Source organism: Haliotis rufescens, unplaced genomic scaffold, assembly GCF_023055435.1.
Source record: "Haliotis rufescens isolate VD_foot unplaced genomic scaffold, xgHalRufe1.0.p SCAF_1, whole genome shotgun sequence".
Taxonomy (NCBI): Eukaryota; Metazoa; Mollusca; class Gastropoda; order Lepetellida; family Haliotidae; genus Haliotis; species Haliotis rufescens.
This window is the reverse complement of record NW_025963779.1, coordinates 19,539,814-19,557,759: the sequence shown is the minus strand read 5'-3', so window position 1 is coordinate 19,557,759 and position 17,946 is coordinate 19,539,814. Positions and strand designations below refer to the sequence as shown.

The window sequence follows — 17,946 nt, the reverse complement described above, 5'->3', positions numbered from 1 at the left end:
AAATATCTTTTCAGGATCTTTTCTGATAAATCTGGGGGCACGGGTGGCCCAGTCGTCTAAGGCGGCGCGATTCGCTGTGCAGAGTTGCGTCCCTTGGGCACGCCAGTAACCTATGATCGTGGGTTCGAATCCCGGTTCGCCCTGATTATGTTTCTAGGTTTGTCAGCAGCATACCCGTGCTCGTGGGTTTTACAGAAGTGGTAAACGTCTGAGACCTGCATCACTTCGGGCTTTCCTCCCACATTAAGCTGACATGCTGCGATATAACTGGAATACTGTTAAAAGCGGCGTTAAACCCAACTCACTCACTCACTCCCTTATTTGCCTAATTATTAGGCAAATGCTATGTTTACATTTTACTTACACAGTCAGGTAATGATTCTTTTACTTTCAATGTCAAATAGAACTCAGTAGAATGTATGTCACAAAGTGGATATGTGACCTTTGAGCTGTCTCAACATTTAGGTATAAATATATTTGTACCGATCTGTGTCAACTGATTAGGAATATTGTTTGTGTTGGTGGTTAACTTCAATAGGATGTGTTTACATCCAAATCAGTCCAGGATAACGCTGCTGAGAGTGATTGGCTGAGAGGCCTTAGCTAATCACTTGCACATGTGTGTGTGTCTTTCAGAGACTGTCACAGACTGTTCAAGTTTCTCCACAGGGCTCAGTAATTACACACTGTAGTGGGTCTCACTTACATCTTATACACTGTATTATATAAACCGTCACTATTCACTTACATCTTATACACCGTATTATATAAACCGTCACTATTCACTTTAGATTGTACACTGTATTACATCAACCGTCCCTATTCACTTTAGATTGTACACTGTATTACATCAACCGTCACTATTCACTTACATCTTATACACTGTATTACATAAACCGTCACTATTCACTTTAGATTGTACACTGTATTACATCAACCGTCACTATTCACTTTAGATTGTACACTGTATTACATCGTCGTCACTATTCACTTTAGATTGTACACTGTATTACATCAACCGTCACTATTCACTTTAGATTGTACACTGTATTACATCAACCGTCACTATTCACTTGAGATTGTACACTGTATTACATCAACCGTCACTATTCACTTTAGATTGTACACTGTATTACATCAACCGTCACTATTCACTTTAGATTGTACACTGTATTATATAAACCGTCACTATTAGTCTGTCTTACAGACCCTGATACAAATATATATCAAATACAGCCCATGCAAGTCTATAATGTTTGGCAAGTCTAGATCACTGCAGTATCAGTATCTGAAAATTAACAGAGTCACTGGGCTCCTTTTTTAATTATATTTTTATTAAGATAACTGAACAACTGTTTTTTATGTAAGATGTGTTCATTTCAGAGACTAGATGTTAGTCTACGTCACTATATTCTTTAGTTTGTACCCTGTTTTATGTAACAGGTCACTATTGGGGTAGCCTAGTGGTTAAAGGCTGTGCTAACAGTGCCGGATCTTCACGGGTATCTTTTTACGTTTATACATCCATAATGCAAAATAATAATGAAGTCAAATCTTATAAATAAATTACTCAACAATAATAACTTCACTGGGGGCTTATTTAATCATGAGTATAAAATACAGAAGACAACAATACAAAATCTGTGACATCCTTCAGCATAATAATGCAACACAAACCCCGCCCACTGACTCTAATAGCAGCCAATCAGGAAACAGCTACTTTGCTAGGAGGCATGGCCTAATTTACTTTAGGATCATGAAATGTAAACACCAAAACAAATTGAATGGTCAGCCAATCAAATGTCCCTAAATCACTACATATATTGTTTAGATTGTGCATAATAAAAAATAACCGGTCATTATATACTTCATAATGCACATCATATACCATGACTGGTCATAAATGAAACTAGGAAAGTTTACAATATCACACATTTATATTTGATGAGAAAACATTGTAGCTATTACTGCATGTAGAGTAGGACAGAATTCTGTGCTACTCTGTGGGTGCTCTGTGCCAGATACCAGGTTACTGTAGGAGATAAGCTGGGGAAGCTTTGTAGTCCTTCAGCCGTGACTAAAGCATCAGTCTCCATACTGTACACGAGCGAATGGACAGGCTAAACCACAGGTTACTAACCTCCTTTCAGCGCCACGGCTTTTTGGTGTGGTTCCTGATACTCGCATAATGATCGCTAATGATGCTTATTGCATGGTTTAGCTATGCTCGTTGACTCAAGATGCATTTATTCTAAACTTCATAAATACCTGTATCTCCAGTGAAATGCATTTCTTCTCTGGTAGGTCTTTACAACCATTATAATGACCTGTTCCTTCTCTGGTAGGTATTTACAACCGTTATAATGACCTGTTCCTTCTCTGGTAGGTCTTTACAACCATTATAATGACCTGTTCCTTCTCTGGTAGGTCTTTACAACCATTATAATGACCTGTTCCTTCTCTGGTAGGTCTTTACAACCATAATAATGACCTATTCCTTCTCTGGTAGGTCTTTACAACCATTATAATGACCTGTTCCTTCTCTGGTAGGTCTTTACAACCATAATAATGACCTATTCCTTCTCTGGTAGGTCTTTACAACCATAACAATGACCTGTTCCTTCTCTGGTAGGTCTTTACAACCATAATAATGACCTGTTCCTTCTCTGGTAGGTCTTTACAACCATTATAATGACCTGTTCCTTCTCTGGTAGGTCTTTACAACCATAATAATGACCTATTCCTTCTCTGGTAGGTCTTTACAACCATAACAATGACCTGTTCCTTCTCTGGTAGGTCTTTACAACCATAATAATGACCTGTTCCTTCTCTGGTAGGTCTTTACAAGCATTATAATGACCTGTTCCTTCTCTGGTAGGTCTTTACAAGCATAATAATGACCTGTTCCTTCTCTGGTAGGTCTTTACAACCATAACAATGACCTGTTCCTTCTCTGGTAGGTCTTTACAACCATAATAATGACCTGTTCCTTCTCTGGTAGGTCTTTACAACCATAATAATGACCTATTCCTTCTCTGGTAGGTCTTTACAACCATAACAATGACCTGTTCCTTCTCTGGTAGGTCTTTACAAGCATTATAATGACCTGTTCCTTCTCTGGTAGGTCTTTACAACCATTATAATGACCTGTTCCTTCTCTGGTAGGTCTTTACAACCATAATAATGACCTATTCCTTCTCTGGTAGGTCTTTACAACCATTATAATGACCTGTTCCTTCTCTGGTAGGTCTTTACAACCATAATAATGACCTATTCCTTCTCTGGTAGGTCTTTACAACCATAACAATGACCTGTTCCTTCTCTGGTAGGTCTTTACAACCATAATAATGACCTGTTCCTTCTCTGGTAGGTCTTTACAACCATTATAATGACCTGTTCCTTCTCTGGTAGGTCTTTACAACCATAATAATGACCTATTCCTTCTCTGGTAGGTCTTTACAACCATAACAATGACCTGTTCCTTCTCTGGTAGGTCTTTACAACCATAATAATGACCTGTTCCTTCTCTGGTAGGTCTTTACAAGCATTATAATGACCTGTTCCTTCTCTGGTAGGTCTTTACAAGCATTATAATGACCTGTTCCTTCTCTGGTAGGTCTTTACAACCATAATAATGACCTGTTCCTTCTCTGGTAGGTCTTTACAACCATTATAATGACCTGTTCCTTCTCTGGTAGGTCTTTACAACCATTATAATGACCTTTTCCTTCTCTGGTAGGTGTTTACAACCATAATAATGACCTGTTCCTTCTCTGGTAGGTCTTTACAACCATTATAATGACCTGTTCCTTCTCTGGTAGGTCTTTACAACCATAATAATGACCTGTTCCTTCTCTGGTAGGTCTTGACAACCATTATAATGACCTGTTCCTTCTCTGGTAGGTCTTTACAACCATAATAATGACCTGTTCCTTCTCTGGTAGGTCTTTACAACCATTATAATGACCTTTTCCTTCTCTGGTAGGTGTTTACAACCATAATAATGACCTGTTCCTTCTCTGGTAGGTCTTTACAACCATAATAATGACCTGTTCCTTCTCTGGTAGGTCTTTACAACCATTATAATGACCTGTTCCTTCTCTGGTAGGTCTTTACAACCATAATAATGACCTGTTCCTTCTCTGGTAGCTCCTTGCAGGGTTGCCCACCCCCAGGTCATACACAGGCATAACCTTGGATTCAGGTGTATCTCTAGGTCGGGTCTGGAACAAACATGCTAAGAAGATACAATCACCAGGTCAGGCCTGGTACAGACAAACCATGGTAACTAGATATGATAACCAAGATCAGGCCTAGACAAACCATGGTAACTAGATATGATCTCTAGGTCAGGCCTGGTACAGACACACCATGGTAACTAGATATGATCTCTAGGTCAGGCCTGGTACAGACAAACCATGGTAACTAGATATGATCTCTAGGTCAGGCCTGGTACAGACATATCATGGTAACTAGATATGATATCTAGGTTAGGCCTGGTACAGACACACCATGGTAACTAGATATGATCTCTAGGTCAGGCCTGGTACAGACAAACCATGGAAACTTGATATGATCTCTAGGTCAGGCCTGGTACAGACACACCATGGTAACTAGATATGATATCTAGGTCAGGCCTGGTACAGACAAACCATGGTAAATAGATATGATCTCTAGGTTGGGCCTGGTACAGACACACCATGGTAACTAGATATGATCTCTAGGTCAGGCCTAGTACAGATACACCATGGTAACTTGATATGATCTCTAGGTTAGGCCTGATACAGATAAACCATGGTAACTAGATATGCTCTCCAAGGTCAGGCCTGGTAAAGACAAACCTTGGCAACTAGGTATATCTAGGTCACACATTTACAGGTAATTAAACACCTCAATGCCATGGGGATAATTAAATCTAACCTCTGCCTTTAGAGAATGAACAAATTCAAACATTTTGAAAAGCTACATCAACTGATCATTTACCAGAAACAGTGACAACACCAGGAGTTCGTGACATGGGGAAGCATGTTCTGTTCAACTGGAAACACTTTTTTAAAATAGCCTAGACATGCATTTCAAGTTTTTCTTCACAACTTGAAAGTACATGTACTGGAAAATGTGACTGAAGATCACAGTCTTCATAACTATTTTTGAGATATTAGTAATATATACGACAAAAAAATGTGTAATTAAATGCAAGTACACGATACCTTATTTATAAGGACAAAAGTTTTTGTTGATATTTCAACAATAAACTCTAAAACATCATTTGTTGTAACAGGAATTTAGAAAGATTAACCTCTCATATCATTTTTAACTGAAATAACTATTTTCTTATTTGACGTGGTCCTTTCACAAAGCAACACCCCTGAAAATATCAAATGGTATGCACATTTATTATTATAAAATCATTTTTATGCATCTTTTGGTGAAAGAATTTAAAGAAAGTTATTTATACAACAAATGTTATATTTGGTATAACACTTGCTTAGTATAGTACAGATTCTCCTACTTTTTGGGGTTGAGTCTTGTCCGGGATTCAAACCCACACTGCCAGAGTGGTTCACCTCATCGCCAGCACACAAAGTCAGCAATCTAACCCAGCAACCGAGCCTTCCACAAAAATGAAAGTCCGACAACTGGTAGTCTACAATCTCATTAAAATCAGATCTTAGTTCTCGCTACCGCTAAACTAAGATCTGAGGACATCCAATTACAGGTCACGTCAGACCGAACTTGCGGGACTGACAAGAAGTTGACATTAGCCAATCAGAAGGCAGGTCTCTTGTGCTTTACGGCACTAATTTCAAATTGGCCACTAAGCTTCGAAACATATTTTGACAAATTCTCAATTACAAATTTGAAACATAAACAAAAGAACATTCTGGAATGGCTAATATATGGTCTACATTGTATGGATTCAGTCGTTAAACCCGTAAAAAGTACAAGAATCTGCATTTTATAAGAAAGTGTTATCCCAAATATAACATTTGTTACATTTGACCACTTTCTAAATGACATTGTGTGTTCATACCCACACAACAATCATTATATCTTTTCCAATGACAACATCATCACATATTTTAGTGGAATAACCTGTGATGACGGACAGTGGGCTTCAAATACTGGACCCACCTACAGCTGTGTTCCTGTGTATGTCATCACTTCATTCAGTTTGACGAAGTGCTTCATCAGTTCATGGAAATCTATCAGTGTACCGACAGTCCAGGGCGCTCTGCTCTCATCACCCGGCAGCCAGCTAGCCCCTGATGCTGTAACCCAGTCCTCGCTGAAGGCAGGTAAAGACACCACTGCAGACTTCAGCAGATGGGCTTTGTTGTCTCAGCATCAGGTTTCCTGACTGACTGACTGAAGATGATCTGGTTATGAAACACATTAGCATGGATCACGCACCAGAAATGGCTTCTGAAATTGCAATTACTAGGTAGTGATGATGTGTTTGATACTCCTCTGGTGGCGTCTGCTCAGCTTGGTGATGGCAAACACAGTGGCAACCATATATAACAAAAGTGATTGATTGTATGTTGAGACGCATGGGAAGAGATAATTATATGGGCGTCCGAATTTCAAGAATGAGAACTGTTTTGTTTGTGTGTTTGTTAGTTGTTAATGCCACACTCAGCATTATTCCAGCTATATGATGGTGGCAGAGACCATATAACAGATTATATGGTCTCTGATGGTGGTCTGTAAATAATAGAGTCTGGACCAGACAATCCTGTAATTACATCAACAAGCATGTGCTAGGCTGTCCCCTCCGCATTACATCACCAATCATGCTGTGGTGTCCTCATGACATCCCCAATCATTCTGGGGGTGTCCTCATCACATCACCAATCATGCTGGGGGTGTCCTCATCACATCCCCAATCATGCTGGGGGTGTCCTCATCACATCCCCAATCATGCTGGGGGGGTGTCCTCATGACATCACCAATCATGCTGGGGTTGGGGGGGTGGGGGGGTCCTCATGACATCACCAATCATGCTGGGGGGTCTTCATGACATCACCAATCATGCTGGGGGGTCTTCATGACATCACCAATCATGCTGGGGGGTCTTCATGACATCCCCAATCATGCTGGAGGGTCCTCATGACATCACCAATCATGCTGGGGGGTCCTCATCACATCCCCAATCATGCTGGGGGGTCCTCATCACATCACCAATCATGCTGGGGGATCCTCATGACATCACCAATCATGCTTGGGGGTCCTCATGACATCACCAATCATGCTGGGGAGTCCTCATGACATCACCAATCATGCTGGGGGGTCCTCATGACATCACCAATCATGCTGGGGGGTGTCCTCATGACATCACCAATCATGCTGGGGGGTCCTCATCACATCCCCAATCATGCTGGGGGGTCCTCATCACATCACCAAACATGCTGGGGGGTGTCTTCATGACATCACCAATCATGCTGGGGGGTGTCCTCATCACATCCCCAATCATGCTGGGGTGGGAGGGTGGGGGGGTCCTCATGACATCACCAATCATGCTGGTGGGTCCTCATCACATCACCAATCATGCTGGGGGGTCCTCATGACATCACCAATCATGCTGGGGGGTGTCCTCATGACATCACCAATCATGCTGGGGGGTCCTCATCACATCCCCAATCATGCTGGGGGGTCCTCATGACATCACCAATCATGCTGGGGGGTCCTAATGACATCACCAATCATGCTGGGGGGTGTCCTCATGACATCACCAATCATGCTGGGGTGGGGGGGTCTTCATGACATCACCAATCATGCTTGGGGGTCCTCATGACATCACCAATCATGCTTGGGGGTCCTCATGACATCACCAATCATGCTGTGGTGTCCACAGGCACCACTGATGAAGTCTTAGACTGGCATTCAGAAGTTGGAACATATATTCATGTACATGCATGTTCTGTCTAGCCTAGTGGTTAAAGTGTTCGCTCGTCACGCAGAAGACCCGGGTTCAATTCCCGACATGGGTACAATGTGTGAAGCCCATTTCTGGTGTCCCCCGTCGTGATATGTCTGGAATATTGCTAAAAGCAGCTAAAAAACATACTCACTCACTCACTCACTCACTCACTCACTCTGTCTCATCAGACACACAGCAGGTATTAACACAACTGGTAGGCACTTGAAGTCGACTCATGACTTTGATTCATGCTTTGTCTTGCAGGAGCCATGGCTCTATGAAGGAGTTCCGACATCCAATGAAAGAGGACACAATGGACAAACTATTCTTATCATCAAGCGTGGAGAACACTGACAACGTCTTCCCCTGAACTGCTACACGTCTTGATGGATTTCAGAGTCTCTACAATTCTGTGGATGTTTGCAGGTACAATGATGTTCTAAACCTCACATAGTGGATCTTAAAGGAGTTTTCCAGTTCTTTCAGTACCACCATATCCTGTTTAAGATTTTGTCATTGAGGAAATTGCTTAATGTCAAGCAACCTTATCCAAACTCCAGAAAGCAATATATAGAGAATCTCACCCTCGTGTCTTTTGATATCAAATATATCAACACGAGTTGGTAAAAGTGGAAAAACTCCAAGGTTTGCCAAGGAGATTTTTTCACTTTTATCAACCAGTGTTGATATATTTGATACTGAACGACACAAGGGTGAGATTTTATTTATCATCCCAAATCATTCTTCCAACTTTTTCAGTTTGTAGACAATAATAAGCAGTGTCTTAAGTGTAAAAAGTACTGTCAACAGCTTCAGTAGCAGAGCAACTTGTGATGCCATTTGATTGTGATGTCATGGTAACCAATGACGTCTGCAAAGCATTGTGATGCAATTTCATTACAGCGATTTCTACAGTGTAGATATTGCTACACAGGAGTGACTGGGTAAAGTGATCACTGGTTCAAATTTCAGAACTGCACTGATTCTAGGCTTGTACATGCATGAGGGTTTCAACAAAGATGTAAAGATCTAAGACCTGCATTACTTCTGGTTTTTCTCCTACATTAGCTGTGAAATACCTTTTGTTTCAGCACTGGTGGCACTGACGACCTTCCCTGCCAGCCATGCCACTCTACAGATGCCCCTGGGACTGGTGGAAACTCCCCTTGGAACAGAGACAGGAGGGGAGGTGATGCCAGAGTCACTGTCGGAGGAGAACAACCCCAATCCCCAATCAGCAGGGGGCCATGAATCGGAGGAGCACATCCTGAACAACCCCAACCCTCAGGTGGGCGGGGACCAGGAACACAACGAGCACATCCTTAATAACCCCAACCCTCAGGTGGGCGGGGACCAGGAACACAACGAGCACATCCTTGACCAGCCTGTCGCTGGCATCAGCAATGTGGAGGAGACAGACACTGGCATCCATGGGGCTCCTCAGTTTGTGCATGTGACCGACATGCCACAGATCGACCACCAGACTCTCAGTATCCGACCACTGAAACCTACCACTCCGACAAGCCTCCTGGCACCCACCCCAACCAGGAACATGTCAGAGTTGGGGAACAATACTGACGGGACATCTGCAGATGTGAACAACACAACAATGGGGAGATCTAACAACAGTGAGGAAGTCTCACCCAGACCAACATTCCCTGAGACAACAAACAATATTCTGCATTCCTCGCAGTCAGAGTATGTGTCCTCTGCTTATTTATCTTCACATCTTGTACCTACAAGAGTGACAGTTGATCAGAGTTCCACTATAGGGGCCAATCTGCCTGACATTCTCATTCCTCAACCAGATTCCAATCTAAAGCTGACCTCAAGGCCTATAATTGATGAAACAGAAACCATCAGTCCAGCACCTTCACATGGACCAACTCTGCCCTCAAGTGAGCATGTTATAGTTGGTTCCAGGGTCATACCAGATATCACCGTACTAGAAACCATGTCTTCAAACATTACTCTAACTCCTGTCACTGCAGGTGTTCATCCATCCCACGATGTTTCTCTGATATCCTCAACATCAGTCTCAGACGAAACAGGCACAAAAGACATCAAACAAAATAAACCACCAGACACAGCCACATATCCATACACAGATGGAGTCAGATCAGTTATTGATGAACAGACGTTATCCATACAGGACATATCCCCATCATCTAGCATCAGTAGTGGAGAGTCTAGTTCCGGTTCTCTGACCACTTCCTCCATGCTGACCAACTCAACAGAGGAAACAACCACATCTACTTCTACATCATCTACTCCTGGGACACCTGCTGAGCCTGTTGTGATCACCCTACCTTCTGTATCTCATGAGATTGTGATACAGAAGAACTCAACCTTATCTGTTGTTACAACCACCGCTGCTACCCCAGCTGCAACCACAGCAACAAACGTACACAACATAGAGACACAATCCACAACAACTGTGGCCAGAGTTTCCCAGAGCACATCTTCCAAGAGGCCCACAACAAAGCTGAGCACGTCTTCCCCTCCTACAACACTGCTAGTCAGTTTGTTGAGGAGCGGGTCAACATCCAGAGGGACCACGTCTTGGTCATCTTCGGCAGCTCCCCACACCACCAGTTCGACAACTGTACCAGTTACTACTATCAGAATATCCTCCACGACCAAGCACAAAGACAAGCCCCACCGTGGCGACTCTGACACCAACACAACAACCAGCAACAACAGCACGGAGATGCCAGAGTCTACCACTGCTGATGGCTCAAGTAGATTCAGTAGGAAGAAGACGCAGGGACCCCATGCAAGTAGGACCACACTGCCCAGTCCAACATCAAGCGTCAACAGTACATCAGCGTCTTCATCATCCTCTTCAAGACTTTTAACGACTGTAAACATCAATTCCACCTCTTACCACAGTGTTTCTCCATCTACCCAACCCCCAGTGTTTGCTCTGGTGACGCTGAAGATGTCTTGGCAGGACTTCTGCCCCAAGGAGAGGGTGTTCCGAGCAGATCTGAAGGATATCTTCCTTGAGAAGGCTGATCAGGATGTGACAACTGAACAAATAACGTTAATGAATATTGAACATTATGAATGTTTGGACCTAATGGCAGCCGAGATGCCTGATGACATCATCATCAGTTTCTACCTGGTGGACATAACTGGAAACTACGACCGACGCCTCACCATAGCCTGTGCCAGAGTTGTCATCCAAGGCTTCAGTACCAAGGTGGAGTCATTCTTCAAGGACAAGGTCAGTCTTCATTCATATCTCAGCACTCCCACTATTCACAAAATATTTCGGGGTGGTCGGGTAGCCTAGTGGTTTAAGCGTTCGCTCGTCATGCCGAAGACCCGGGTTCCATTCCCGACATGGGTACAATGTGTGAAGCCCATTTCTGGGTGTCCCCTGCTGTGATATTGCTGGAATATTGCTAAAAGCGACGTAAAAGCATACTCACTCACTCACTCACTCACAAAATATTCAGGCATATCAGGCTGTAGGTGTTTCATAGTTAAAATCATCATTACAAGAGGGGTTGATAGGTAGAAGAGTTCATTCATCAAGTAAAACAAACGGATTGGATTCTGCGCATACATGTGCCATCTGTTCTTGGAGCATCCGACCCATGAAGATCCGGGGTAAAATAGGTCTTCTGCAACCCATGCTTGCCGTAAAAGACGACTATGCTTGTCGTAAGAAGCAACAAACGGGATCAGGTGGTCGCTGACTTGGTTGATGCATATCATCGTATCCCAATTGCGTGGATCGATGCTCATGATGTCAATCACTGGATTGTCTGGTCCAGACATTGATTATTTACAGACTGACGTCATATAGCTAGAATATTGCTGAGTGTGGCGTTAAACAACAAACAATCAACAATTAATCTTGGTGCATCCTGCCATGATAAAGTAGCAGAGTCACGCATTTCAAAAGTCTCTCTGCGGCTTGCTTCTCTACCGGAATATATCAACAATAAAACAGCTCATGAAATAAAGCAGTTACCATGCATTATTTTTAGGAATTCAGAGCAGTAGCAATATGTAAGTTTCATATGTCCTATCAGAAGAAACAACAATTAGACAGTAGGGTACCAAATTTACTCTGTGGTTGGTGATCCCACTGATCCCCCTAACTTCAGTGGTGTTTGTCTGCAGCTGGTGGAGGTGAAGCTGAATACTGACCAACCCAGTGAAGGAGGCCACGTCACCCACATGCCAGAAGAGAAGGGGAGAGAGAGTCTGTTTGTCATGGAGCCTGGGATTACTATTGCCATAGTTATTGCCTCTGTGGGGGGAGCTTGCTGTGTGGCACTCATCATACTTCAGGTAGGCAACTAGGAGGCCACCTTAGGTTCAAGATGTACTACAGGTAGGCAACTAGGAGGCCACCTTAGGTTCAAGATGTACTACAGGTAGGCAACTAGGAGGCCACCTTAGGTTCAAGATGTACTACAGGTAGGCAACTAGGAGGCCACCTTAGGTTCACTGATGTACTACAGGTAGGCAACTAGGAGGCCACCTTAGGTTCAAGATGTACTACAGGTAGGCAACTAGGAGGCCACCTTAGGTTCAAGATGTACTACAGGTAGGCAACTAGGAGGCCACCTTAGGTTCACTGATGTACTACAGGTAGGCAACTAGGAGGCCACCTTAGGTTCACTGATGTACTACAGGTAGGCAACTAGGAGGCCAACTTAGGTTCAAGATGTACTAAAGGTAGGCAACTAGGAGGCCACCTTAGGTTCACTGATGTACTACAGGTAGGCAACTAGGAGGCCACCTTAGGTTTACTGATGTACTACAGGTAGGCAACTAGGAGGCCACCTCAGGTTCAAGATGTACTACAGGTAGGCAACAAGGAGGCCACCTGAGGTTCAGTAATACACTACAGGGGGGTCACTGCTGATAGGTCATACCATGTCTATTCAGACAGCAGTGTTTACTATGGAGCCCTCTAAGGTCCTATATAACGCTTTTTGTGAAGAAGGTTCTTAAATCATTTTCAAATGAATGTTTTCTTGTTTCTCTTTTTGAGATGTTTCTTATATAGTACTCTACAGCCTCACATCCCTTCCCCAGATTGTGGTGCGTAATCGCAACAAGCGGGTGTACCTGCCGGACTCCCGCCATCCCTCCTTCACCAGCATGGACTCCATAGCACTGGCCTCTGTCACCAAGTCTCGCCCCAACAGTGGCCTGTTCAACCCCGGCTTGGACCCTTCAGAGATGGTAAAGCCACCCTTATGGTTTAGACCGCCTCCGTGGTCTAGAGGTAGAGCTTCCGCCCGGAGATCCCCGGCCGCATCATACCAAAAGACGTTAAAAGATGGTACTTGTTGTTACCCTGTCTGGCGCTCGGCATTAAGGGGCTAAAACAAGGACTGGTCGGCTCGGAGTCAGTATACTGTGTCTGAGTGGGGTATCATGTTAAACTGTGGCATGGTATCTCAGTGGGCTATCACTATAAATCGGCATCAGTCCGGACTAGTACAAGCAGCCACACAAACACACACACGTACATGCACGTCGCTATATGAGTGCAATAATCTTGGACGCGACGTTTAACCCCATTCCACCACCACCTTATGGTTTAGTGGATAGAGCGAAAGGTTCGATCGCCAGCCCAACATACCAAAAGATGTTAAAAGAGGGAACTTATTGTTACCCTGCCTGTTGCTTGGCATCAAGGACTGGTCAGCTGTGAGTCAGTATACATGAGTACAGTGTGTGAAGCCCTTTTCTGGTGTCCTCTGCAGTGATACTGCTAAAAGCAGCGTAAACCTTCTTATTATGCCTCAAAGTGAGATTGACCAGTCAGAGAGCAGAATTACTAACCCTATATGAGCCTGTATACCATCAGTAAAAGTCCAAGATGGTTGTAATGACCTAATATGAGACCGTATACCATCAGTAATAGCCATTTTGGATTTTCCAATACCCACCTCACATATTTCACATATAAATAATGGTAAAGAAATTTGTTATTCGACACTGTTTAGTGTTTTAATATCATTAATTTTGATGTGCAAGAACATTAATGGGTTTTTTAAGATTACATTCATGACTTTATAAGAGTATATATATACCGTATTCGACGTAATAAGTGCCCCGCTCTAATAAGCGCCCACGGCGATATTTGCTAATATATGGCAAGTGAACAATCCCAATTGGCATCCCTTCCGATTGATCAATGTATACAAGACTTATTTATTCGTGTATAAAACGCACTCGTGTGTTATATGCACCCTTAATTATGGGCAATTAACTTCTCGAAAAATATATCTGTCGTATATAAACAGTTCAGACTGTCAGCATAAACCACGAAATTTATCTTTTAACTCTGTTTTTTCACCAAATTAATATTCTAATAAGAGCCCCCTATTTCTAATTTTGAGAGCGCCCTGGGCGCTTATTACGTCGAATACAGTAGTTATAATTATCAACAAGGTTTGGCCTCTAAGGTTTGAAGAGTAGTCTCCCTTTGACCCTTAACGTCAACGGTTGTTATGTGTCAAGTTTTTGTTTTGACATGACATGTGTGATATGGATACCAGATAGTGTAAACTTTTCGGCATAATTAATTTGTTATGGTGTCCTGGCCCAAAAAAAAATTCTGCTAACCTATTATGACACTATAACTAAAAATATCTCATCTTCTCAGAGATGGTAGGTGATAAAGGGTGCATATTTTGCCAGCACATATGAAGATTCTGTCAGATAGGTACAAGTTATACATAGAAAGCTTATTCTTTTCTTAACTGAATTTCTGTTTCAGTAGATGCATTGATATCAATATTTTTATGTTTCAGTAGACATATTGATATCAATATTTTATGTTTCAGTAGATGTATTGATATCAGTATCTTGTTTCAGTAGATGTATTGATATCAATAATTTCTGTTGTAGTTGATGTTTTGACGTCAATACCTTCTGTTTCAGTAGATGTATTGATATCAATATTTTCTGTTTCAGTAGATGTATTGATATCAATATCTTGTTTCAGTAGATGTATTGATATCAATATTTTCTGTTGTAGTTGATGTTTTGACGTCAATACTTTCTGTTTCAGTAAATGTATTGATATCAATATTTTCTGTTTCAGTAGATGTATTGATATCAGTATCGTGTTTCAGTAGATGTATTGATATCAATATTTTCTGTTGTAGTTGATGTTTTGACGTCAATACCTTCTGTTTCAGTAGATGTATTGATATCAATATCTTGTTTCAGTAGATGTATTGATATCAATATTTTCTGTTGTAGTTGATGTTTTGACGTCAATACTTTCTGTTTCAGTAGATGTATTGATATCAATATTTTCTGTTTCAGTAGATGTATTGATATCAGTATCGTGTTTCAGTAGATGTATTGATATCAATATTTTCTGTTGTAGTTGATGTTTTGACGTCAATACTTTCTGTTTCAGTAGATGTATTGATATCAATATTTTCTGTTTCAGTAGATGTATTGATATCAATATCTTGTTTCAGTAGATGTATTGATATCAATATTTTCTGTTGTAGTTGATGTTTTGACGTCAATACCTTCTGTTTCAGTAGATGTATTGATATCAATATTTTCTGTTTCAGTAGATGTATTGATATCAGTATCGTGTTTCAGTAGATGTATTGATATCAATAATTTCTGTTGTAGTTGATGTTTTGACGTCAATACTTTCTGTTTCAGTAGATGTATTGATATCAATATTTTCTGTTTCAGTAGATGTATTGATATCAATATCTTAATATCTTGTTTCAGTAGATGTATTGATATCAATATTTTCTGTTGTAGTTGATGTTTTGACGTCAATACTTTCTGTTTCAGTAGATGTATTGATATCAATATTTTCTGTTTCAGTAGATGTATTGATATCAGTATCGTGTTTCAGTAGATGTATTGATATCAATATTTTCTGTTGTAGTTATGTTTTGACGTCAATACTTTCTGTTTCAGTAGATGTATTGATATTAATATCTTCTGTTTCAGTAGATGTATTGATGTCAATATTTTCCATGTTTCAGTAGATGTATCGATGTCAATATTTTCCATGTTTCAGTAGATGTATCGATGTCAATATTTTCTATGTTTCAGTAGATGTATCGATGTCAATATTTTCCATGTTTCAGGCAGAGCCTTCATTCCCTGTGAACTTTGCTGGCCTTGCAAACAGATGTCTGGAGCCTGAAGTGCTGCAAGAGGAATTCCAGGTACTTGAGATATTGAAGATTCACATATCTTATTAACTCCCAAGATAAAAAAAGGTGTCCTATACTGAATGTGCCTGTGGTCTGTGATGGTCAGGTACCCTCATGCTTAACTACTGGTGGCCAAACTGATTGTTAACCCACAGTGAAAGATAGGAGGGTCTGTATCCCAAGCACCTCCTCGGTATCTAGACACAGGTAGACACATCAGGTGACTGAAAGGAGTGTTCGTACCCCCAGCACCTCCTCGGTATCTAGACACAGGTAGACACATCAGGTGACTGAAAGGAGGGTTCGTACCCCCAGCACCTCCTCGGTATCTAGACACAGGTAGACACATCAGGTGACTGAAAGGAGGGTTCGTACCCCCAGCACCTCCTCGGTATCTAGACACAGGTAGACACGTCAGGTGACTGAAAGGAGGGTTTGTACCCCCAGCACCTCCTCGAGATCTAGATACAGGTAGACATGTCAGGTGACTGAAAGGAGGGTTCGTACCCCCAGCACCTCCTCGGTATCTAGACACAGGTAGACATGTCAGGTGACTGAAAGGAGGGTTCGTACCCCCAGCACCTCTTTGGTATCTAGACACAGGTAGACATGTCAGGTAACTGAAAGGAGGGTTTGTACTCCCAGCACCTCCTCGGTATCTAGACACAGGTAGACATGTCAGGTGACTGAAAGGAGGGTTTGTACCCCCAGCATCTCCTCGGTATCTAGACACAGGTAGACACGTCAGGTGACTGTAAGGAGGGTTCGTACCCCCAGCACCTCCTCGGTATCTAGACACAGGTAGACACGTCAGGTGACTGAAAGGAGGGTTTGTACCCCCAGCACCTCCTCGAGATCTAGACATAGGTAGACATGACAGGTGACTCAAAGGAGGGTTTGTACCCCCAGCACCTCCTCGGTATCTAGACACAGGTAGACACGTCAGGTGACTGAAAGGAGGGTTTGTACCCCCAGCACCTCCTCGGTATCTAGACACAGGTAGACATGTCAGGTGACTGAAAGGAGGGTTTGTACCCCCAGCACCTCCTCGGTATCTAGACACAGGTAGACACATCAGGTGACTGAAAGGAGGGTTTGTACCCCCAGCACCTCCTCGGTATCTAGACACAGGTAGACATGTCAGGTAACTGAAAGGAGGGTTTGCACCCCCAGCACCTCCTCGGTATCTAGACACAGGTAGACATGTCAGGTGACTGAAAGGAGGGTTCGTACCCCCAGCACCTCCTCGGTATCTAGACACAGGTAGACATGTCAGGTGACTGAAAGGAGGGTTCGTACCCCCAGCACCTCCTCGGGATCTAGACACAGGTAGACATGTCAGGTAACTGAAACGAGGGTTTGTACCCCCAGCACCTCCTCGGTATCTAGACACAGGTAGACATGTCAGGTGACTCAAAGCGGGGCTTTCACCCCTTCTGGATCTGACAGGGACTATGCTTCGTGAAGCATTGTGAGTTTCACAACTACTTGCTGAGTATGGTGGAGCACACAACTGATTCACCCAGTTATCACAACACCAAGAAGTAAATATTCCAGTCAGGAACCGGTATTACTTACATATTGGACCGGTGATCAGTTACATCAGACACACTGCCAGCATAGCGCTGCTGAATACAGCACCTCGTTGTCACAGCATACAGCAGTAAATGTCCTAATTTGGAATTAGTTTTTTCTATATTAAATTGGACTTGAATAAATTTAAGATATAACAGCTTACATATGTCAAGCATAGGTCAAGCATAGGTCAAGCATAGGTCAAGCATAGGGAGTGGGGGACACGGACCCATGCATAGCATACAGGTCACAAATCAGCAAAGCTAAGCA

The 17,946-nt window shown here is 42.5% G+C and overlaps 1 protein-coding gene across 2 annotated transcripts in view; it reads left to right on the top strand.

The window, feature by feature from the left end:
• LOC124113387 overlaps positions 1 to 17,946 on the top strand; it is a 48,084-nt gene that overhangs the window by 12,815 nt on the left and 17,323 nt on the right. For both annotated transcript variants that reach the window (XM_046473692.2, XM_046473693.2), the window contains exons 2-6: positions 8,189 to 8,350; positions 9,016 to 11,153; positions 12,062 to 12,232; positions 12,986 to 13,135; positions 16,033 to 16,113. In XM_046473692.2, the coding sequence (XP_046329648.2) occupies positions 8,311 to 8,350; positions 9,016 to 11,153; positions 12,062 to 12,232; positions 12,986 to 13,135; positions 16,033 to 16,113 (2,580 nt within the window). In that variant the 5' untranslated portion in view covers positions 8,189 to 8,310. The remainder of the gene's footprint in view (positions 1 to 8,188; positions 8,351 to 9,015; positions 11,154 to 12,061; positions 12,233 to 12,985; positions 13,136 to 16,032; positions 16,114 to 17,946) is intronic.